At 41.0% G+C, this 24,034-nt stretch overlaps 1 protein-coding gene across 3 annotated transcripts in view; it reads right to left on the minus strand.

Annotated features, from left to right (window-relative positions):
• Positions 1–872: 872 nt before the first annotated feature.
• DIAPH2 (diaphanous related formin 2) overlaps positions 873–24,034 on the minus strand; it is a 936,081-nt gene continuing 912,919 nt past the window's right edge. For all 3 annotated transcript variants that reach the window (XM_059679396.1, XM_059679395.1, XM_059679394.1), the window contains one exon: positions 873–3,117. In XM_059679396.1, coding sequence (XP_059535379.1) covers positions 3,053–3,117 — 65 coding nt within the window. In that variant the 3' untranslated portion in view covers positions 873–3,052. The remainder of the gene's footprint in view (positions 3,118–24,034) is intronic.

The raw sequence follows: 24,034 nt of genomic DNA on the forward strand, positions 1-24,034 counted from the left end.
TATCAGATGCCTGTCCCAACATTGTATTTTGGAAGCAGATAATTTGTTTTCTTATTGTATTGATCCACAGATGGAGATGAATTTTGCTTCAGGCATTTTCTATACCTAATTTAGATCATCTAAATGGTGAGATTTGGAACTCTTGAACTGATGATGTTTGAATTAAATTTTAGACTTAGACTTGATGCTGTAATGTGTTGACAAGGTTGAGATGGAGTGAAGATTTCATGCACATGGGACAGACCTAAATTTGGGGAGGGGAGCAGAGGCAACTATTGTGGGCTAAGGGTTGCCTCCAAAAAAGAGATATTCATAACCTAATCCCAGAATCTGTGAATTAGCTACCTTATTTGGAAAAAAGGTCCTACAAGTATAATTAAGTTTAGGGTCTTCAGATGAATTATCCTGGATTATCTGAGTGGGCCCTAAATGCCAACCTAAATGTGTCCTTAAGAGAGGCAGAGGGAGATTAGGTACACAAAGGAGAAGGTGATGTGAAAATGGAGCAGAGATGTGACTGTAAGCCAAGGAATGCCGACAGCCACCAGAAGCAGGGAGAGGCAAGGACAGATTTTCCTTTAGAGCCTCTGGAGGGAGCATGGCCCTTGGTTTTAGACATCTGGGCAGCAGAATCTCGAGAGAATAAATTTCTGATGGGTTAAGAAGCAACTGAATTTGTGATACTGTGTTATAGCAGCCGAAGGAAACTAATACAACTAGTAAACATTTTAAGGGCTTTGTAATTTTTTAAAACATTCTGAAGAAAATCTTCATAAACTGGTGCTTCTCACATGTGGTAGTAATAAATCCAACAAGAGACTTCAGTATAATCTGATTCCATACTAAAAATGTCATGATGTACTTTTTTGGTGATACGTTTCTATCTAACCCCAGACTGAAAATAGCTAGAGCAGGATCATTATAAACCTGGGAAGCAATTCCCTGAACTCAATTATTGGAACTTCATGAAAGACCCTGAAAAGGCTTCATAATATTTGTGAAAAGCAGGTGGGATTACTTTAAATACAAATATATACTTTATCAATAATAGTTCTTTTTTTTCACAAACTATAAAATAAGGCAAGTTCACATCTGGAAAAGGTGATATACATCAGTATTTCTACCTTGACCAGCTTGGTAATATGGCATGGCAAATGCCCCTACACATTAGTCAGGGTTAATTTTTCAAAATATTTCCCCAGGCCTAAAAAGCTATCAAAGGATTCAAAGAAGCCATACCATGAAGATTTAAGAAATGACTTGTTGAAGTCAAAAATACACACGTTAAGTATTTACATAAATTAGTAGAACCAATATCTTTGTTTAAAAAATTATGTGAAATTAGTATATCCTTTAAATTTGTGTATGTGTGTGCCTATGTGAGTGTCTTAAGAGCAGATAAAACTGTAACATCTCAGATACTGTAATTCTTGTTGATTTCTCTATTGTAGCAGCTTTAAAGCTTTGTAAAGTATGACACCCAAGTAAGAATGCACTGGAGGGAAAGGCAGCACTGAATCATCACACATCTGCAGAAAGGAAACTGGCCACTAGTTGTCTTTATCTCATGTGGTGACTTGCCAAGTCAGTCCTTTGTTCTTTCTGAATGTCTACAGTGTGCTTTGGAGGAGAAATAGGATTCTCTATGTAAGATATATACACATAAGAAATCTTTTACAATAATCATCTGCATGGATTAATCTTAAAATTGCACTCCAGAGAAGTTATACCACATTACTTCAATGCATACTTTAAAATAATAGACAATTGAAATATAATCGTTAGTCTCTCATCAATTTAAGAAAACGTAGAGCCTATTTTCCTCCTAGAGCTGTTTATGGCGGCAGCATTTAAATTTGTTAATATAGGTAAGTAAGTATGATGACTGAGAAGTTCACTTAGTCACTGGGATGTGGAATTACTGTAGCAGGAGATATAAATATATCCACATATATACACATACATACATAAATTGGTTTTTCTTCCTCAGACCACCGAGGCAGAATTGGAAAGGGGAGTAGAAAGGCAGATAAAACAATTGACCTTTCAGTTTTCTGCTGCCTCTTGCAGAGAGAAATCTTTTTCCTCTCAGGTCTCTGAGAATTCTATTCCCTGCTTTCAAGGGGGTCATGGGAGAAAGAGGAGTAGAGAGAAGAAATAAACCACAGAGATTAGGAATCAATATTTACCTTTAAAAATCTAAATAAAGGTAATAGAATTTTTAGGTTCATCCCTCACATAAACATTAAGATGTGAAGTTTTTCTCAAAAATAGCCATATAAAGTATTTATATAAAGTTGATACATGTGCATAATTAGAAAACACTTCTTTAAATAAAATTTAAATCACTTTGCTGCTGTTGAACTTTGGTTTATTTTTAGCAATGAAAAGTGCCCGCACTATCATGCTGAAACTTTAGATTAATGCTCAGTTTAATTTCAGCCAAAGCAGATGAATCCATCAGCTTTCACTTGAGATAAGATTCTAACTAATTAGACAGGGGTGAAGCAGTACTTTTGCTGAGATTCCAAAATGGTGTCTCTTACTGCCTTTCCATATTACTAACACGTACTTTTTCATTGGCCTTTTCCTTTTCTATGTAACAAGAATTAGAAGCAGATATTGAGTCATTCTTTTTTTCTACCCCTTTTCTTTCTTCCTTTTTTTGGGGGGGGGAGGGGATATGGGGGAGGTGACCTGCAAAGTTGAGTAACATTGTACGTTTCTGACAGACTGAATGATTTGAAAGCCTTAGAGCTCTTCAATTTCTTACACTTTTCACCATCACTGTTAGGTCACACACAATAACAAATAATACACATCTTTACAGTAAAATGGAACACACATTTTAGAATCCCAATAATTGTGTTCATATTAGTATGATCGTGGGAGGAGTCTTGCAATAGCTTTACAAATGCAGGCTGTTTCATCCGTCTTGGCTTGATCTTTGCAGAAATGCACTGATTCCTCTCCATCCCTTGAGTGAATGTTTTGTTCTCAAAATGAATGATTTTATTTACTGAAATATTTTTATATTCTTTGGCATCAGGACTCACTTAGCGGAGATACCTCCATTGTGGCGAGAGCGTGACCTTTCCAAAGGTACCCGTCTGTTATCTGTAAGACAAAGAGAAAAAGAACCAAAAACATGGTGAGCTTCAGATCTCAGCTATTACAGGATGTCAGGTTGAGAGAGGGTTTCAAATAGTCCTGAAAAATCACTTCAAATGAATCCTATATAATAAAAGCACAATGACTGGAACAACCGTTAGACCAAAACCACCATGGCCCCTTGCCGGGCTGGCCCTGCCCCCAAGCAAGTGGTTAGGGGTGATCAGGCAGGCAGGCATTGTGGTTAGGGGTGATCAGGCAGGCAGGCAGAGTGGTTAGGGGTGATCAGGTGGGCAGGCCAGTGGTTAGGGGTGATCAGATAGTCAGACAGCCCCTCGCAGGGCTGGCCCCGCCCCCCAGCAACGAAAGAGGGAGGTCCAGGCCACCAGTGGCTACTCTGTGGCAGGTGTACAGTGGCCAGCGATCACTCTACGAGGGAGGCACAGGCCAGCCAAGCCATCGCACCCCACCCCTGTTGCCTGCAGAGGGAGGCCACCGATGGCAGGGGAGTAGGGGGCTGTGCTGCACAGATGGCAAGTAGCAGCAGTGGCAGGGTGGGACCAGCTGCCTGCAGCCGGGGGAAGGAAAGCCCCAATAGGCCCTGATCTCGGGCCAGGCCTAGGGACCAGACCCGAGGGGTCCCAGATTGTAAGAGGGTGCAGGTCAGGCTGAGGCCCCCCTCCCCCAGTGCACAAATTTTCATGCACCGGGCCTCTATTATATAAATAAGTAACATGGAGCCCAGATCTGAAAAGTTCATGCAGCAGCTGCCGGGCTGAGTTCAAGAGTTCTGCAATCAGCACTAAGTGACTTTTCTTGGTTAAGTGAAGTCAGAGTGATACAAGAAATGGAAGAATTTTCTCAAGCACAATCTCCTTGGAAGTGGCAGGCGACAACAGAATTTCTTGGTCAACACATTAAATTGAAAGGCTCTATGTACAGGGCCTTTTGTTGGAAAGCACTTCAATTCCCCGTGAGTTTTCACTCTGTGTACTGGCTACCACTACAGGACAGTAGCATGGGCAGAGCAGGAAAGAGTTTTGATTTTTTGCAATGATTGCAGCTACTGAATATTTGCCTGATTGTATGATGTAAACAAGTTCAATACATTATATAGTCATAGTGAGAATGAATAATGAATAGGCCCCATTCCCTTCAACCGTCACAAGAAAAATAATCACTGTCGAGATAACTGTTGGCACAAAGCTTGAAAAGAAAAGTTTTAAAGTATTAAAAGTTGCTGAAAATAGTTTTAGCTTTAACAGGAAAAAGGTTTACAGCTCTGCATTGAGATGATCAGTACTATGTTATTATCACCTCTGTTTTATGCTCGGCTTAAATGCAATTGATGTGGGTGCAAATCCTTCTGACAGAGGCATAATATACTTAAATTCTCTATTTAGAATGAGACTAGGTCCCTACAAATAATGACAACCACCAGCACTTACATAAACGCTAACACTTCACACTCGTTAATTTGCTAATGCACACAACATCCCCGGGAGGTAAGCCCATTTCATTCTATCCTATTATCTCTGCTTTACTGATGAAGGTTACACAGCAAATCAATGGTATGATGGGGGATCATAATGCAAAGTTAATGCCTAAATGTCAGGCCTGCTTTGTTCGGAGGTAAATGTTGGGGCCTCCCAAGCTACTCCCCTCCTCTCCCCCTGCCTTAAGATGATATGAAAGAAAGACATCCTGTCCATCCCAGGAGAAGGATGGACTGTGAGAAGTGCTGAAATGTTGCTATGGTATCAGTTTCATCTGTTCCAGTGTCTCTTGACGGACTCCCAGTAGTCTGTGGTCAGTACAGAGCAAAGAAAGCTCACTGGCCTCCATGACCTTGGCCTCATTAACACCCTGGTATGAGTGCATTGAACCAAACAACTATAAGCTTAAAGTGCCTTATATGCAATAATATCACTGAGAGGTGAGAAAGAAAGGGGCATTTTCTCCTTTCAGAGATATATCTGAGTGATGGATTATTTGGGCATCCTTTTAAAGATACTATTTAAAAAATCCAATATTTAGTTTGTGATATGGATCACAATTCAGCTAAAAATGTGAAGATAACATTCCTAGATAAAGAGCTTATTACTGAGATGTCACTGCTTTGCATACAGATTGGTTTGAGACTTCTTAGAAAACATTTAAAAGTGAGATTATAATATAACAGTTACCATTCCATTGCTAGCATGTAAGCTTTTAATGCCATCAGATATGAGAATGATGTTACCAATCACAGAGGACTGTCCCAGCTCAAAAAGAGGCTTGCTCCTTAGCAATCTTACACACTAAAGCCAAACTGGCATTCACTTTAGGAATGCCACTGGCACCCCATAACATCACTCACTGCCCCCTGGATTCAAGAGAAGTACCACATGCAAAAACCCAGCCTCATGGCATTAAATGATGTGAGGATTCATGTCAACCCGCAACATATTGGTAGCATTTGGTGTGAGAAAAGAAACGTTCAGGTCAAAATGAATGGAGAAAAGGACATTGAAGCTTTTGGAAGGCAAGATAAACACTGGTCCATGGCCCAAATCTAGCTCTTGGCATGCATAAGAGAAGTACCTATTCTACATTTCCTCCCTTCTTCCCTCCCTCCCTTTCTTCCTCCTTCTCTCTTTATCTTTTTCATTTTTTTGGTACCTAATTAGTCATCTATGTTCATGAGATAATTATAAAGAAGCAGCAATTCTGTAAAGGTCACCATGTATGATTTTAAAATATCAACCTACAACCTTGTTTATGAAAAAATGTCATTAGAAACAATGACAGCAATTACTGATCTGGATTTTGCGATTTATTTACAATCCTCTGTATTTATGTTAAAACTATTTAGGTAAAAATATATATATATATATATATATATATATATATATATATATATATATATATATATATATATATATATATTCTAGAGTTGTATGGATCAGGCCACAGTGTGATTTAAGGGATAATATGCTATATGAATATATAACATGAATATATATTCATCTCTCTTCGCATTCTAATAGCTTGCAATCTAATGATGACAATATTTCTCACATGGATTCATACCTTCTTTAAAGCAGAGATTGTGAATTACTACATTTTTTGAAAGGCAAACTACTATATTTATAGTATTAAATACTAATGAATAAAAATCAGTGGCCTGAGCCTCATAAGATCAGGGCACATCTTTGGCATCACGTTTATGAGAAAGGAGCAAATGTTCAATATTATTGCATTTCCCTTTTGGAAACATAGATGGAAGCAGCAGGTGTGCATGTGATATGATTGGAGAGCTCCAGGAGACCTAGATGGAACCAAACCCACTTACCTCGCCGATCTTATTCTCCCCGCACCACTGATACTAGAGTGGTTTACATGGTGAAAACAGAGCCTCTCCTCCAATAAGTCAATAGTTTAAACATATGTATTAACCTGAGATGATGTGGAAGGCTTTGTTAGTAACTTTCCTTTCCAATTTGTCTGTTGTCTTTTTGGAAAACAAGGGGAGGAAGGTAGGAGGGAAGCATCTGTCTGTGTTTGTATCCTTGTTGGGGATAGTGAGCAGTGAGATACAGGCAAAAACATTTCATTAGATGATGGGGGAAACATGATTTGTCATATTCTCCCTCTGCTCCTATTTTATTAATACATAAGTAACGTATTACAGTGAGTAAGAGAGCCTGGAGATTCTAGGATAGCCTCAGGGTCTAGGAATTCATTAAGGCATTCTATTGTTTGTAAACATGAGGATTAATGCAGCAGTAAAGCCTGAGACGTCAGTCCCAAATCCACAACAGTTAGGTATGCGTACCCTGGCAGGTTTTCTCTGGTCATCAAAAGCTTGTATTTATAAAATATGCCCCAGGTAAAGATGAAAGGATTCTGCTGTTACAGAGGGTGACCTGGTCATAGCATGACGTTGAAGAGAGGGACGTAGTTATACGAAAACTAGAAGCCCGTTGCAGGAGGATTCCTGCAAGAATAGGGCTTCCTCAGGCCGATTGTGCCACCAAGCCCCGCCGCCCAGGGCCGCAGATGGGGTCCCGCCCACCCAGGGCTGCACACGGGGGTCCCGGCTGGGGGCAGGGCTAAGGCGGCACACAGGGGCTCGGATGGCGGCTCACGCTGACCTGCCCTGCCTGAATTATGCAAATTAGCCGCCATCTTTGTTGGCCATTAATTTGCATATCACACTGATTAGCCAATGGGAGGCGTAGCGAAGGTATGGTCAATTACCATGTTTGTCTATTATTAGATAGGAAATGTGCATTCTATAGAGGAAAGGTGGCTAAAATAAAAACAATATTCCAACCTGTCACCAAAAGAGACTATAAATGCATGGCCCAGCTTTAACATGCTTCTGCATATTCTGAATATCAGGTTAACCAGCTCAAACCAATGTCAAGGCTTTCCCCACTATGTTAAGAGCAAAAACCTTTTGGTTTTTTTCTGAGCATAAATTGATTTGGCATCCATCTCAAAATTTCCCCAACTGAGTCCTGCAGTGAATGAATTAAACCCATTATTGTATTGCTCTAAAATTCATCCATTCAATCATTTATTCAGCAACTATATACAAAGCACATCATTTATGAAATACCTGAATGTCACAATGTTTCAGATCCATAGCTAAATCTATGCCACTACTTTCTTCTTACTGAAAACTTTGTCAAGTGCAATAACTAAGGAAGAAGCATGTCACAGATAAGGCTGAAACAAAATGTGGTGTGAGAGACATCAAAGGACTCAAGCCAGTGCTATATAACCTGGGAATGGGCAATTAATCCTCTAACAAAGTGATGCCAGAGATACAAGGCTGCATCTTGTATATTGCATGAGTAAGTCAGGTTGAAACTGAAAAATGGTGATGAAAAAGGCCATGTCCATTATTCATTTCCCCCCAGGTTAGGTGCCCATCTGTTGTCTATGGAAGAATTGTTTCCCTGGTGCTTCGTAGGCATGTAGACATATATCAATGTACACCTAACATAATGCACTATACACTCCCAGCCGGGTAACATAAAACAAGTGTGCCTGGTATATACTGCACAGTGTGTTACAAAATATCCCACGTAAATGCAAATTAGCTGGCTCGAAAACAAAGTAAAAGATACCCTCCGTAATGTACTGTGGGCTTTGTTTTCTCCAAAGCTCTTCAAAAGTGAAGGTGTGGCCCATTGACCATCAATGGGTAGGCATTGTTTCCAGCAAACTAAGCAAACAGAGGATTGGGTTTACGGAGCTTAGGCTAGGGAAACCAAGAACATTTTAGGTTGCTTCAGGAAATGTCTATTGAGTAGCTGTTTGCATTCCAAACACTCATAAAGAAAATTTTAGACTTGTTATACTGAAATATTCTCATATGAACTTATGTTTTTTCCTTTGTGTCCCATGATTCCAAAACTGATTTATGTTGGTGTGTGTGTGTGTGTGTTTGCTGTGATTTTTGGGATCCTGAATTGATAAAGTATCTCTCTCACTAGAAATGACTAGAATGTGGCAGCTGAATCAGGTTTAGGCCTAAGGTGGAGGATAGCCAATTGCTCTATTAGTTAGTTGACCAGGCTCATTCTCTTCACTCTTACCAGAATAGTGACCTTTAAAAGAAAAAAATATGTTGAGCTCAAACTTCATAAACAATTTGGTGTTCTAATTTTTTATTTAACATTTTATCATAGAAATTTTCCATGGCATTAAACTTCTGAAACATGATACTAAAAATATGGTTTCTAATGGCCACTTTCTTTTATATGATATAAATATATCACAATTTGGTTAATCATCTCTTGTCTGCTGGACATTTCAGTTGCTCCCAATTTTTTCTATTACAAAAAGCCTCACAGTGTACATCCTTAAGAGTCATATCTTTATATGTACCGTGTGCGGAAGTGGCATTAAGTATGCAAATAAGTTTCTCGCCTAGTGGTTCTCAACCGTGGCTGCACATCCGTGGGCTTCATCCTCCGGAAATTCTGTTTCTTTGTTATGGGGTGGGGCCCAGAAATCAGGATTTTAAAAAGATTCCCAGGTGATTCTAATGTGCAGCCAAGGTTGAGAACCACTTCTCTAGCCAGAGACATATGATACACATTCAACTATATCTCTTCTTCTTTAAGCTTTGATTTTTTTTACATTTAATTATTTCAGTGATTTAGAATTTATTTTGATAAGTTTCCACATTGCTTGCTTGCAAAGAAGAAATGGGTTGTCCCAGCACTATTTGTTGAATAATCATGAATTTCTACACAGATTCATGATGCCTCTCTTATAAGTAATCTATAGTAGGGCACATTTCTGTTCCATTGACCTAAGTAGTTTTCCAACTACTATTTTGGTGCCAATACCTTCTGACTGTGTTATTTCCACCTCATAATAGATTTTAATATCTGGAGAAAATAATCCTCCATAATTTATAATTTCATTTCAAACATATTTTAGGGCACATTTTGGATGTCTACATCACACTATCATCACAAAACATCTTGAAAAAACCCACACACAGCCTGAAAAACAAACCCTACTAACTAGGCTATCATAGTGAGGCTAGCTAGGCAGATGTCGATTTGTTGAGTGTCAGTGAGTTAGGTGACTCTAATGTCCCTAATGATGTTTTTAAGGGTTCTCGGACTACTCATTTTCTTAAAGATTTAAAAAAAGCTCCTTTCCCTGTCTTCTGATCACTTTTATTTTATACCAGCTGATTACTTTTCTTCTGGAAATACAGTAGAGGCCAGCACTAAGAAAAAGAGCATCAGTGATTCTACCTACAGGTTTTATAATACTCTTACTCTCATTATTTGTGCCTTGTCAAAAATATGAGTAATTGGTATTGAATGTATAGTTTTGTTGGCTGTTGATAAAGTCTAGTGTTTCTAGTTTGTAAATCTAATTTTCTCATATGTTTTATATGTTTTACAAAATTGGCTTTCTCTAGAAACCATGAGTATTAAACTATATCAAACATTATTTCATTCCAACAGAATTGCATACAAGGGTGCTGTGCAAAAATGCATGTCTAGAAGCCAGTCTATTGCCTCCACCTAGCAAATAGTTCTAGCCCTTTTCTAATCTCAGTGACATAATAGAAATAGGCCATGTTGTGTAATCTGTATCCTTCATTATATGCAAATAAATCCATGCAAAGAAAATAGAAACCAAGATTACCGTGGTAGTTCAGGTTGGCAGAAGAGATGAAAGTATTTTAACGAGGATGGTAATGGAAAGCAATAATGTTAAAGTAGTTCAGAGGCTACTGTGACTATAGACACACAACTCCCATTAACTGTAATTGGAGTTAAGCACATGTAATGATAACAAAATAGACCCCTAAATGTCTTTCCAATTGGAAAATAAGCAGATATGTTCCAGGAAACGGTGTGCTTTTGTGTAGAAAATACAATATTCTAATTGAGATGCACAAATTAGTTTCATTGATATTGCTCAGGGTCTGATGTTGGTATTTTCCCTATGCTTAGGGGTGTAGATCTGCTAGAGGTAATGTCTGTACAAAGAATGCCTTTCCTTTTCACTTCTTAATGCTCAGCATTCGTTATGTTATTAAAGCAAAAGTCTCAATAGTTGTGATGGATTTATTAATTCGGTAGCTTGTTATCAGCATGAAACTCTGCTGTGCTAGGGGAAAAACAAATTATATTTTACAAAACTGCAGTAGTGAGATGAAATCACTTTTCTATATTTCACTTTCTTCTTATCCTCCTTGCCAGGTAGTAACTCTACTCTCTATCTCTATTATGAACCTCATATTTTGCAAACTATCAAGTCTTGTAGTAATATAAGGGCACATTATCAAACAAACTCAATTACAGCGACTTTAGGAAGATTGAAACACATGATAAAAGTAAAACCACATAGTACAATAATAATATTACTTCAAGGCACTAAAAACTTAATCCATATTAAGCTACAAATTTAGAAAATATGCAATACTTACTTTTATCTATCATAAACATGATATTTTCATAACATGTACAACCAATCTCTTGGGGTTTTAAATGACTAACATTTACATAATTGGTAATTTGAGTATTTCAAAGGATTTTAGAAAAGCATGGCTCAGAAAAAAACTAATATCAGTATATTGTTCAATATTTCAACTGCCACAGACCTTGCTATTGATTATCTTTGGACACAATGTCAAAGCTAGGGAATAGATTTTTTTTTTTTTAAAATGTCCTTGGTTTTGTATCTTAGCCATGCGTTATGTTTGCTTCTATACTAGGAAATGCAATTAAACCCTAAGACAAATTTTCACTCTATGAGGTTGAAAATCTGATGACGATGCCTGCACATCTGGGAAATATGGAAAAGGCAACAAATTAAAAGATGAATAATATTAGAAAATAGTTGGAAAGGCTCCCAAGTAAATTATATGTGTGGAACTTGTAGTCCAATAGAGAAACCATACAAATTAGAACAGAGCCACTCAGATGTCTATCACAGTGGATTACATGCAGCAGTTTCTCAAAAACTGTGAATTCAATATCCAATCATTAGCAATGAATCAGGAACTGATCCTTCAGTTTACCTTCTTCTATACTGCTTACACAGGGAATATAATTTGCCATTTATTGAAGGAAAGGAAACTCACACTTCTTTCCTTTCTCCCTGTTTCCCTTCCAACCTTTCATCTACACTCAATTTTACTATACCCAGTATCTGCAGAGTCCCATAGCAGGCACCCTCATAAGTCATTAGGGAGGACAGGATAAATGTATAACTATAACAGACACTCTGTTTCTCATAGCATCTATTATAGTCTCAGTATGATGGAGGTTCAAAGTAGAGAAACATCATACCCTTTGAGTGCAAGAGTTGGGGGTCAGGAATAATATCATCCCAGTTAGGCCTTAAAATAGGTGGAATTTCAACAAGAAAAGACAAGAATATAACTGTTAATTTTTGGTTCAAAAAAGTAAGTTCCTCATGTTGCTGACTATTTAATTACCATTTATTTTCCTATTTAGCGGCATGTAAAGCAATGAATGCATAAAGGGAGAATCAGAATATCCTATCTAATAATAGACAAACATGATAATTGACCATACCTAGGACATGCTTCCCATTGGCTAATCAGGGTGATATGCAAATTAACTGCCAACCAAGATGGCGGCCGGCAGCCAGGCAGCTGAAGTGAACAGGAGTCTTGCTTGCTCCAGTGATGGAGGAAGCCAAGGTTCCCCGCCTGCCGCTGCCAGCCTCTGAGCTGCACTCTAAGAAACAATGTTGCAATTATAGAAGCTAAACAAACCCCAGAAACCTGCTTTCAGCCAGCCGGGCCTCAGAGCTGGAGCTGCAACAGTGTTTCAATTATAGAAGCCAAACAAACCCAGATACCTGCTTTCAGCAGCCGAGGTCTCAGAGCTGGAGCCGGGCATCAGAGCTAAAGCCGGCTCTCAGCTCCAGTGACAGCCATAGAAGGTAAATAAATCCCAGAATAAAAAAGAAAAAAAAGAAAAAAGGAGAGGTTGGGAGCTTCAGTTACCCGCCAGCCTGAAAACGTCCCTCAGCCCCTCACCCAGACTGGCCAGGCACCCCAGTGGGGACCCCCACACTGAAGGGGGTGTGACCAGCTGCAAACAGCCATCATCCCCTCATCCAGGCTGTCCAGGCACCCAAGCGGAACCCCCACCCTGATCTGGGACACCCTTCAGGGCAAACCAGCCGGCCCCCACCCGTGCACCAGGCCTCTATCCTATATAGTAAAAGGGTAATATGCAAACTGACCCTAATAGCAGAAAGACTGGGAATAACTGGTCACTATAACACACTGACCACCAGTGGGCAGGCGCTCAATGCAGGAGCTGCCCTCTGGTGGTCAGGGTGCTCTCACATGGGAGGAGCTCTGCTCAGCCACAAGCCAGGCTGATGGCTGCCAGTACAGCGGCGGTGGTGGGAGCCTCTCCTGCCTCCTCAGCAGCGCTAAGGATGTCCGACTGCAGTTTAGGCCTGCTCCCTGCTGGCAAGTGGACATCCCCTGAGGGCTGCCGGGCTGCCAGAGGGATGTCTGATTGCCATCTTGGGCCCAATCCCCCGGGGAACAGGCCTAAGCCAGCAGGTGGTCATCCCCTGAGGGGTCCCAGACTGTGAGAAGGCACAGGCCGGGCTGAGGGACCTCCCCCCCACCCCCGAGTGCACAAATTTTTGTGCACCAGGCCTCTAGTCCTATATAATAAAAGGCTAATATCAAATAGACCGAACGGCAGAACAACCTGAACAACCAAACAACTGGTCGCTATGACATGCGTTGATCACCAGGGGGCGTGTGTGGAACATGGCAGGTGTTGGCCGCAGCAGGATGGTGGAGCAGGTGAGCAGAGGTGCTAGACCAAGGCGGAGCATCAGTCGCTATCATTGGGGTGAGCCTCTGGTGGTTACTGAAAATTCTTTGCTCCTGTGTGCCATGGTCTTGCCCGGCGCTCGCATCTGCTTCCAGTGCCGGCCCCGCTCACACCCGCAGCTGTTGCCAGAGCCGCCACTCACACCCACTGCTGATGCATGGCACCAGTACTGATCACTTGATGCCATCAGCAGGTGCGAGTGGCGGCTGCCAGCCCTGATCGCCCCTCAGGGCTTCTCCACCTCCCCCTGCTCCTGAGGGGTGATTAGGGCAGCAGCCACAACTTGCACCTGCTCTTGGTGCTGGCCCTAATTGCTCGCACCGTCAGTGGGTGCAGGCAGGATTGGCAGCGGGAATGGGGCTGCCGGCAGACAGAGGTCGGGAGCTGCGGCAGGAGGGGCCAGGTAGGGGCGTGGAGGATGGGTTGAGACCCGGCCCTGTGCCTAGTGCAGCCTCGTGGCCCACAGTTCCTTTCAAGATGCATGAATTCATGCACTGGGCCCCTAGTCTGTACATATTTAACCTTTTTTTTTCTAGGAAAAGGAAGAAAATAACAAAGGAAATGCACTGGATTGGCCAGATTCATGGTAATAGTTATTTCCATAAACATGTGACTTTAATTTTAATGTTTGGTTTTTAATAGTCTGGAATTATTTACAGAGAAGACAGCAGTGAGTTAAAAAAAGAAAACAAAACAAATAAAACCACCTAGCATAAATGAGGCCTCTGAAATCACCTGGTTAGGTTCTGTCCTTGAAGCCTGGACAGCACTATCAAGAGTGGCAGGAGAACAGCTGATCAAGGCACACAGAGATTGCAGTGACCTGTGCCAAGAGTACTTGGCAAGATGAGAGCTTGAGTAACCATTTGGGTTGGTGCAGATAAACCAGCTGTTAAATGACAATGTGGATACAGGGTCAATTCATTTCTACCACCTGTCATCTCGCTGCCTTTCTACTCTATAAGTGACATAGATCCCTATGACTAAGAATATTAGGCATCAGCCATTCTCTAACTTTGATCATATGATGAACAATCCTCTGTCATTTTTTGTGGCAGCTGTTTGTGATCTGCTTGAGCTTTGTTGCTGAGATGCTGACCTATAATATACTCACCTGCCATCTGCTTTTGTTTCTGAATCACTCTAAGACTTCAGATCTACTCCTTTTGTTTTTGGCATGTGCAACCTCTCTCTTGGGTCTCGGCTACCTAGTTCTCACTGATCATGGAAGTTTTAGAGTTGTCAGCCCAATTCTACAGCTTCGGGACCCCCAGGTACTCTGGCTTATATCAGCTCACTGTTTCTGTAGCAATGCAGAAATGGCAGGCTTTCCCCTGCATGATGCCTCTATTCCCCAAAGGACCAGGTCACAGAAATGTACTGCTGGCTGTGATTTGAGGAGAGAAGATATTAATCTACAAGTTACAATGTGTGAGCCTATAAACAGGTGCTTCCCATTAGTAGTGTTCCCCATGCTACCCTGTATTTAATTACTTAACCAGTTGCATGGACAAAGGCAGCCTGTATGGTTAATATCACAGACACTTTAGCAGCTGCCAGTGCCATTGTTTTAAACTATAAACTGTCCCTTAAGGTAGAAGCCAGTCGGCAGTTGTTTTAAATATGAGTAATTAGGACAGAGTTAAAACACAGCTTCTCAATGTCATGTTCATAACTGACAGAAGCTCCTTTGTAATTTTAGTTTCTAAGGCAATCTGTGCACAACTTGAGTGCAGGCCAAGCCTATATATGAGTAAAAATAATGGCTACTAACTAGCAAGTTACCTATCATGTGTCTCAAAAAACCTTTCCTGGTGTCTAAGTCTACTGGAACAAAGTCAATCCTCACATTATTAGACAAATGTATCACTAAGGATGGCTGTACAGCGATGTTCTTTGCAGCGTTGTTTATACTAGTGAAAATCATAAATAGCCTATATGTCTATCATGGAATTACATTAGTAAAAGTTGGGATCCACATGCACTAGGATTCAATGCAGCCATTCTGAATTATTATATAGATCTTTGTGTGCTTGCCAGAAAGAGGTCCAAATTATAAAGTGAAAAAGGCAAGTTATAAAAGAGTATATCATATTATTTTTTAAATATAATTTTTAGAAGTTTGGAAGGATATATACCCATAAAAATAGTGGTTATCTCTGAATGGTAGAGTGATAATTTTTTTTTAATATTTTTCCATGTCTGAATTTTTGGCATTGAGCATGATTAACTTGGCAAATTAGGGAAACAACCTAGGTAAGATAAAATTTTCTGTCTTCAGATAAAAAGCACTCACTGTTCTCAACTTAACAAAAGAGCAGGGTAGAATTCAATAATCTGAATTAATTCATTGTTGAGTATACTATAAGTATACAATAATGGAAAGAAAAAATAGACAGAAATCAGATAGCATTTTGGCCCTGCTTAAATAAGGACCATAGAGTGTGCCCTCAGCAGAAAGTAATGGCTTCCAATAGTCTCTCTCAAGCACCTCCAAGTCCAGCACAAGTGGCAACGAATCACGGATCCTTTGGAACTCCTACCAGGCAGCCCTAAGTCTGGCACAAGTGGTGGCTGACCTTGCCTTGCACTGGAGCCCTTGCAAGATGCTGCAGATGATAGTGAAAAGAAATGAAATAAAATAAAAACAAACAAAAATGATAGCAAAGATCAATGAAACTAAGAGCTTGTTCTTTGAAAAGATAAATAAATTTGATAAAACTTTAGCCAGACTAATCAAGCACAAAAGAGAGGGCCAAAATAAATAAAATCAGAAATTAAAGTGCAAAAGTGACAATCCACCAACAAAAGATTATAAGAAAATACAAAGAACAATTATATGACAACAAATTGGACAACCTGAAAGAAATGGATAAATTACTACACAAGTCATCATGGGCTGGGGTGTTTTTATGCCTTTGAGAATCAATGAACATCTTTTAGAGCAATTTATTTATTAGAGATATTTCTAGAGATTCTAGCCCGATTTGAATTATGCATCTAGTAAAACTGGCCAGGCAACCTGCTGGCCTTGAATTGCGTTTCCTCAGCAGACCTATTCACTGGAAAGTGGGAGCCTTCCTTGTAGTCATATGCGGGGTCTGTTCCTGTGTCAGGTATAGTTCCCTCCATCTAAAAACTGGCCTGCGATTTATTTCAACAATCCTTTCATGAACGCCGACCATGTACCTCACATGGTATCAGAGATAAATGAGCCAGTCTCTTCTTTCCAGGCAGCTACTATACAGTGATTGTGGCCTTTTGGTTAAAAAGGTGGTCTGATCAGATGTGTTAGCGCTTCTTCTGTAGTTTGTACACAGTTCTCAGTGAGTCCCACTTCTTAAGGTCTCACTTCAATGAGGGAAGCATGGAAAGAAAATTAGCATATAGTTACAGTGAGTGATATGATTAAAGTTATACTTTTCAGGAGCGCAGAAAAGGAACACTTAGCTGAGTCTTAGAAGAAGCATCTCTAGTTGATTCTTAAAAGATGAGGATGCATTAGCCCGGAGGAAAAGTCTATTCCAGGTAAAGGAGATACTGTGAGGATAGGGAGACAAAGAGGTGAGAAAAAAAAATGTGTGTGTGTGTGTGGCTATAAGCAAGTCAGTGTTGATTAAAAGCAGGGGACCATGGGCTCAGATCATGGATAGTTTTGTGTGCCATTTTCAAGCTCTTGAGCTTTAGATGTTCAATAGGGAGTGAAATTCTTAAGATAGTTCTATTTGGTGATCATGTAGTGGAGGGGCTTATAGGGGACAAGATAATTGGGCATGGGGGATAGAGAAAGAGTTAAAGATAACTCTGAATCTAGCTTATGCATTTGGGAGAATGGAGGTTCCATCATCAATAGAGTATATAAGAGGAGGAGGAGTTGCATTCATGGAAAAGATGAGGTGTTCAGTTTGGGATTTTTCAAGTTAGAGATACCGCTAAGATATGCAGGTGAAGTTATATAGTAGGCAATGAAATATTACAAGACTGAGGTTCAAGGGAGAGGTCTGGAAAGAGTCTGAGGAACTTTGGAGACTTATCGTATAGTCCATAAGTGAAGCCACGCTGCAGGAAAGTATGTAGAGTGAGAAGAGCAGCGGGCTGCTGATCAATCCTGGGAAACGCTGACATTCTGTAGATGAGCACAGGAAGAGGAGTCCATGAAGGAGCCAGACAGCGAACGTTCAGAGAGGCACAGAATGAAACATTAGAGCACACGCTACAGAATTGGAGGAGTAAATGTTTTGAAAAATGGAATAAGCCATAATATCGCATTCTGTAGAAAGATGCAGTAAAATAAAGACAGAAAACTATCAGCTTTAGAAATATGAAGGTCATCAGAGACCTTAATGAGAACAATTTCAGTAAAATAAGAGGAGCAGAAGCCATATTGCCGAAGGTTGAGGAGTAAGTGGAGGCAATGAATCTAACTTATACTTGCATTTCCCATGACCCGAAAAAGAGGTGATATTTTCATAGAACAAAAACAGTTATCTCAGGTCCTTGTGCCTGACATGCCCCACACACCACTTCTAGCTGAAACTGTCCTGCTCATAGTGTTTTACTTAGGGAGCCAGCACTGAAAACCCCCCCTCTTGCCAACAGAGTCCACCGAATGGACTACCATAGTCATCTGTCCCCCTTCAGGGCAGCCAATTCATAGGCTGGTTAGTAGCACATGGCATGCCTTGCGATGAAAGGAGCTATTCATAGGGTAATAAACCAGCTGAAAGAAAAATAAAACAGAATGAACAGATACATAGAAGGAAGTGAAACCCATTTTGTTCCTTAAAATGTCCTGAGTAAGTTTCTGTCCTAAAAGAGCCCACGATAACAAATACATGAATTGCATGATTAAATTCCTAATGTTGGGGGCAGCTGCATTTAAAAAATAGTCAATGAACCTCATTAGGCCATTATTTCTTAAAGTGGGGTATACTTAAAGTTTTGTGTTTTAATTTTTTATATAAAAAATGTTGACATCAGCATAATTGTCACTTTATAAGTAAAAGTAACTAGTGTATTGCTCATATATACTATTATATGAGAGCCAAGCAGTCAAGTTAAATATATGGTAATAAGAGGAGACTTGACTTTGGGTGCTTGACACACAATGCAATATACAGATGATGCAATATAGAATTGTACACTTGAAACATATAACGTTATTAACCAATGTCACCCCAATAAACTCAATTTTTCAAAAAAAGAAAAAAAGCCAAAGCAACATCAATATTCTCACTTAAATGAGGGTAGCATTTATACTATAAAGTTTCACAACAATATAAATAAAGACATTTTTCAGAGAGTTGAGTCACTCCAGAATGTGATACTATTTCACACCATAGCACAAGGCTGGATATATAAGAACCTGTGACAAAGAAGTCAGTACCATCTTCACAGTGAGAGCAGAAGTACAATGAGAATAGAGTCTTTATGGACCAACTTGCTATAAATAGAAGAATAAATATGCAGTGAATTTTTTTTCTGTCCCTGATTCCAGCAATAAATACATTAGATATCCATATTATGAAGATTTCAGTCCTAGCCTTATCTTTATGTAAACAAGACAACTGTACAAAATTATCAAGGATATACCCTATTAAAACTGAAATGTGAGATGGTACTGAGTTAGATGGCAAGCCCTGAAGATATTAATACCATTTTGTCCAATTTATTTACAAAACAGAGATTATCTGTATTGTGTCAGTAAGGTCAATATATGTAACTGGATTCAAAGCTAAATCTTTCTACTATTAAATCGAGTATTGGTAGACATGTTAATGATATTTATTGTTTTATTGTTTTACTAAATTGTTAAAGCATAAGGAGTTTATGCCTATTTTTATATTTGTTAATAATTAAGTAACAGTATATTAATAACAGTTTAAATCAATTACCAGAGACCCCAAGGAATGAGATTCCTATTAAAATGAACCTATAGATCCCTTTACTACTACTAAAATTTGAGAAACAAGGCATTGGCTAGACCAGGGGTGGGCAAACTTTTTGACTCGAGGGCCACAATGGGTTCTTAAACTGGACCGGAGGGTGGGAACAAAAGCATGGATGGAGTGTTTGTGTGAACTAATATAAATTCAAAGTAAACATCATTACATAAAAGGGTACGGTCTTTTTTTTTTTTTTTTTTTTTAGTTTTATTCATTTCAAACGGGCCGGATCCGGCCCGCGGGCCATAGTTTGCCCACGGCTGGGCTAGACTAATCACTGTACCTAGAGTTTCCTCTATTCAAGGCATCCTCCACCTTGCCTCCTGAGCAGTCTTCCCAAAGAAACCTTACTCCCCAGCTCAAAGGCTGCAATGGATTTAAAACAAGACTAACTTCCATAGTGGTTGCACCAATTTGCAAACCCACCAATAGTGCATGAGGGTTCCTGCTTCCTCAAAAAATAATAGAAGTACCAAGTGATCCAGCAATTTCACTTATGGGTATTTATCTCAAATACCCATAAGTGAAACACTAATTCAAAAAGATATGTGCACCCCTATGTTCATCACAGCATCACTTACAATAGCCAAGATATGGAAGCAATGTAGGTGTTCATCAACAGATGAATGGATAAAGAAGATGTGAACCCCCCGCCCCCCCAGACACACACAATGGAATATTACTGAGCCATAAAAAGAATGAAATCTTGCCATCTGTGACAGCATAAATGGACCTGGAATGTATTATGCTAAGTGAAATAAGTCAGAGAAAAACAAATACCACATGATTTAACTTATATGTGAAACTTAAAAGAACCAAACAAAGGAACAAAACAAAAAACAGACTCATAGACATAGAGAACAAACTGATGGTTGCTAGAGGGGAGGGATGGGAAGATGGCTGAAAAAGGTAAAGGGGAATAAGAGGTACAAACACCTCCTGGGGGATGTAATGTACAACACAGGGAATATAGTCAACAATATTGTGATAACTTTGCATTGTAACAAATGGTTACTAGGCTTATGGTGATCACATCATAAGGTATATAAATGTCGAATCATTATGTTAGACACCTGAAATGAATATAATATGTGTATTAACTATACTTAAAAAAATGAGACTAACTTGGCTCAACTATAATTTGAAGTGGTGAAAAAAAGAAAACAATAAAAATTATAGTAAGTTAACTTCCAAAAGAACTTTGGAGGGCATATAGATAAAAATTCATTGCAAGGTAAGGAATCTATCCTACCTAATAAAAGAGAAACATGGTAATTAGCCGTAGGTCCACTACCCTTCCCATTGGCTAATCAGGGCGATATGCAAATTAACTGCCAGCCAAGATGGCGGCCGACAGCCAGGGAGCTTGAAGCAAACATGAGGCTTGATTGCTTCAGTGACGGAGGACTCCAACGTTCCCTGCCTGCTGCTGCCAGCCTCTGAGCTTGCAGTTTGAAACATTGTTACAAATATAGAAGCTAAACAAAACCCCAGAAACCTGCTTTCAGCCAGCCGGGATCTCAGAGCTGGAGTTGAAACAGTGTTTCAATTATAGAACCCAAACAAACCAGATACCTGCTTTCAGCAGCAGAGGCCTAAGAGCTGGAGTCAAGCCTCAGAACTAAAGCTGGCCCAGAATAAAAATAAAAAGAAAAAAGGAGCGGTTGGGAGCTTCGGTCACCCACCAGCCTGAAAACAGCCCTCAGCCCCTCACCCAGACTGGCCAGGCACCCCAGTGGGGACCCCCACCCTGAAGGGTGTGTGACCAGCTGCAAACAGCCATCATCCCTTCATCCAGGCTGGCCAGGCACCCAAGCGGGACCCCCACCTTGATCTAGGATACCCTTCAGGGAAAACCAGCCGGCCCCCACCCGTGCACCAGGCCTCTATCCTATATAGTAAAAGGGTAATATGCCTCCCAGCACCGGGATCAGCAGAGCCGCGAGGCCTCCCGGCACCGGGATCAGCGTGACAGGGGGCAGCGCCCAAACCCCCTGATCGCCCTGTGGCTCTGTGTGTGACAGGGGGTGGGGCCAGAACCTCCCTATCCACCCTGCTCTGTTCGTGACAGGGGAAGGCGCCCCAACCCCCTGATCAGCCCTGCTCTGTGCCTGATAGGGGGGAGCTCCCCAAACCCCTGATCGCCCTGCGGCTCTGTGTGTGACAGAGTGTGGCGCCCCAACCCCCCCCACCCCCACGGGCCCTGCTCTGTGTGTGACAGGGGGCGGTGCCCCAACTCCCCTATCGGCCCTACTCTGTGTGTGACAGGGGGGAGCTCCCCAACCCCCTGATGGGCCCTGCTCTGTGAGTGACAGGGGGCAGCGCCAAAACCCCCTCATTGGCCCTGCTCTGTGCGTGACAGGGGGTGGCACCGCAACGTGCCCATCGACCCTGCCTTGAGTGTGACAGGGGGCGGTGCCCCAATCCCCCAATTGGCCCTACCCTGAGCGTGACTGAGGGTGGCATCACAACCTCCCAATCTGCCCTGCTCTGTGCATGACAGGGGGCGGCGCCCCAACTCCCCAATCGGCCCTGCTCTGAGCCCGACCAGGGGCTGCACCTAGGGATTGGGCCTGCCCTCTGACACCCGGGAGCGGGCCTAAGCTAGCAGGGCGTTATCTCCCGAGGGGTCCCAGACTGCGAGAGGGCACAGGCCAGGCTGAGGGACCCCCCCTCCCCCCTGAGTGCACAAATTTTTGTGCACCGGGCCTCTAGTATATATATAAGCCTAAGCGACCTTTATGACGGAACGACCAGAACGACTGGCCACTATGACGCACACTGACCACCAGGGGACAGATGATCAATGCAGGAGCTGCCCCTAGCCTGCAGGCCCCCATCTCCCGATCAGGGCTGTGCCCCCGGCTGGGACGGGGAACCAGGGGTGGGTGGTGGTGGATGCTGGCAGTGAGGGAAGGAAGAGCAGGGGGAGGCACGGAGGTGGGGAACCACAGAGGCAGGGAACTGAGCAGTGGCGGAGACTGGGCAGCAAGGGAAGGGGGAGATGGGGAGGTGGGGGGGTCAAAGAACCGCGATATGGCGGTGTGCAGGTGACGAGGGAAGGGGGGAAGGCGGGGAACCTGGTTGGCCCTGATCTCTGGCCAGGCCTAGGGACCCCCACCCTTGCACGAATTTCATAACTATTCCATGAACACACCTATGCATATTCCAGATTTTTGCTTGTTTGCCCACTTCTGCCTTCTCCCTCCCCTCTATTAAAGTCTACTCATTCTTCAAAGCCCAGTTCAAATCCTGCTCCCTGCCCTCTCTGGCTTTCATTATCTTCCCCTCCTCTGGACTCCAACAGCACAAACTTAGCTTGCATCACACAACTCAGCTTTTAATTTTAGCCAGTTTCATTATCTTTTTATGTATTGCCTTTTTAAGAGATGAGGGAATACATCTCTTCTACTTCTTTATTAGCCTTCTCACTACTAACTAGCCATTTAATATATACCTATTGGTCTTCTTGCAATGAACGAACTTTTCTGAGGATTTACAGACATAAATATGTCATTTGTTTCCATATACACATGCTGATATGGGACAATAGTTTACAAACTCTACCCTATCTTTTCAATACTTTCTTTTACTATGAGTCTAAATTGTGAATCTTTGAAATTGGTTCTGGAGTTAGCTTTGTGTTTTTAGGGGGATGGGGGGATAAGGAAAATACATATGGTTAGATTGTGAAGTAAATAAAATGTTGTTTAGCAGCCCTGAGAGCACCAATGTTGACCACATAAAAACAGACAATGACTTGAAGGGAAAGATACTTCCTTAGAAGACTCTGTTCTGACCAACCACATTACAGTCTCATTCTGAGAGGCTCAATTTTATCCTATTCTGAGCACTAGTCACAAAGTACAATAACCATAAATATCAGGATTTCAAGACCAAGGCAGGATTTTGTATGCATTGCTTTGAAAAGAGTCTGTCGGCTTTATTTAACTGTGTTTTGGTAGTTAAAAAAGGATTCACTCCAATAGTGAATAGAAATAGTGAATATAGAATAGAAAAACTAGATCATGTAAAAAAACAACAACACAGTTTCTATATGTATAAAATGTTATACTGTATAAATACATTCTCTTCTCTATAATACACAGAGTGAAATTCTATTGAAAATACAGGATATGTACCACATTGATTGTATTATGAATCTGCCTGTTCTGAATCATTATCATATTCCTGCCTTAAGAATTAGAAATTTTCTTTCAGTTCTTATTTTCCTTGACCTTTCTGTAGCATATGATGTTGTTGACAATTATTCTTTCCATGTAACTCTCTCCTCTCTTGGCTTGTATATATTATCACTATTTCTTAATTTTTAAATCACCTCTTTGCATGATTCTTCTGTTTCTTTTATAAGCCACCATTCTTTTCCTTGTTCCTTATGTTAGTAATCTTCACGATTTTAGCCTTTGCCCTTTCTCATATGCCTCTATATGTGCCATAAAGTACTCTCCATGGGCATATTCATTAGGGTGCGAAACCTCAACTACTCTACTCATTTATGCTAATGAATCCCATTTTTTTGCACTTCCTAGGCTCTAAGTATAACTTCAATCACCTTATAAACATTTCTCCTGATACCTCATACTCAAGATCCTT

The sequence above is a fragment of the Myotis daubentonii genome, chromosome X, assembly GCF_963259705.1.
Source record: "Myotis daubentonii chromosome X, mMyoDau2.1, whole genome shotgun sequence".
NCBI classification, from domain to species: domain Eukaryota; kingdom Metazoa; phylum Chordata; class Mammalia; order Chiroptera; family Vespertilionidae; genus Myotis; species Myotis daubentonii.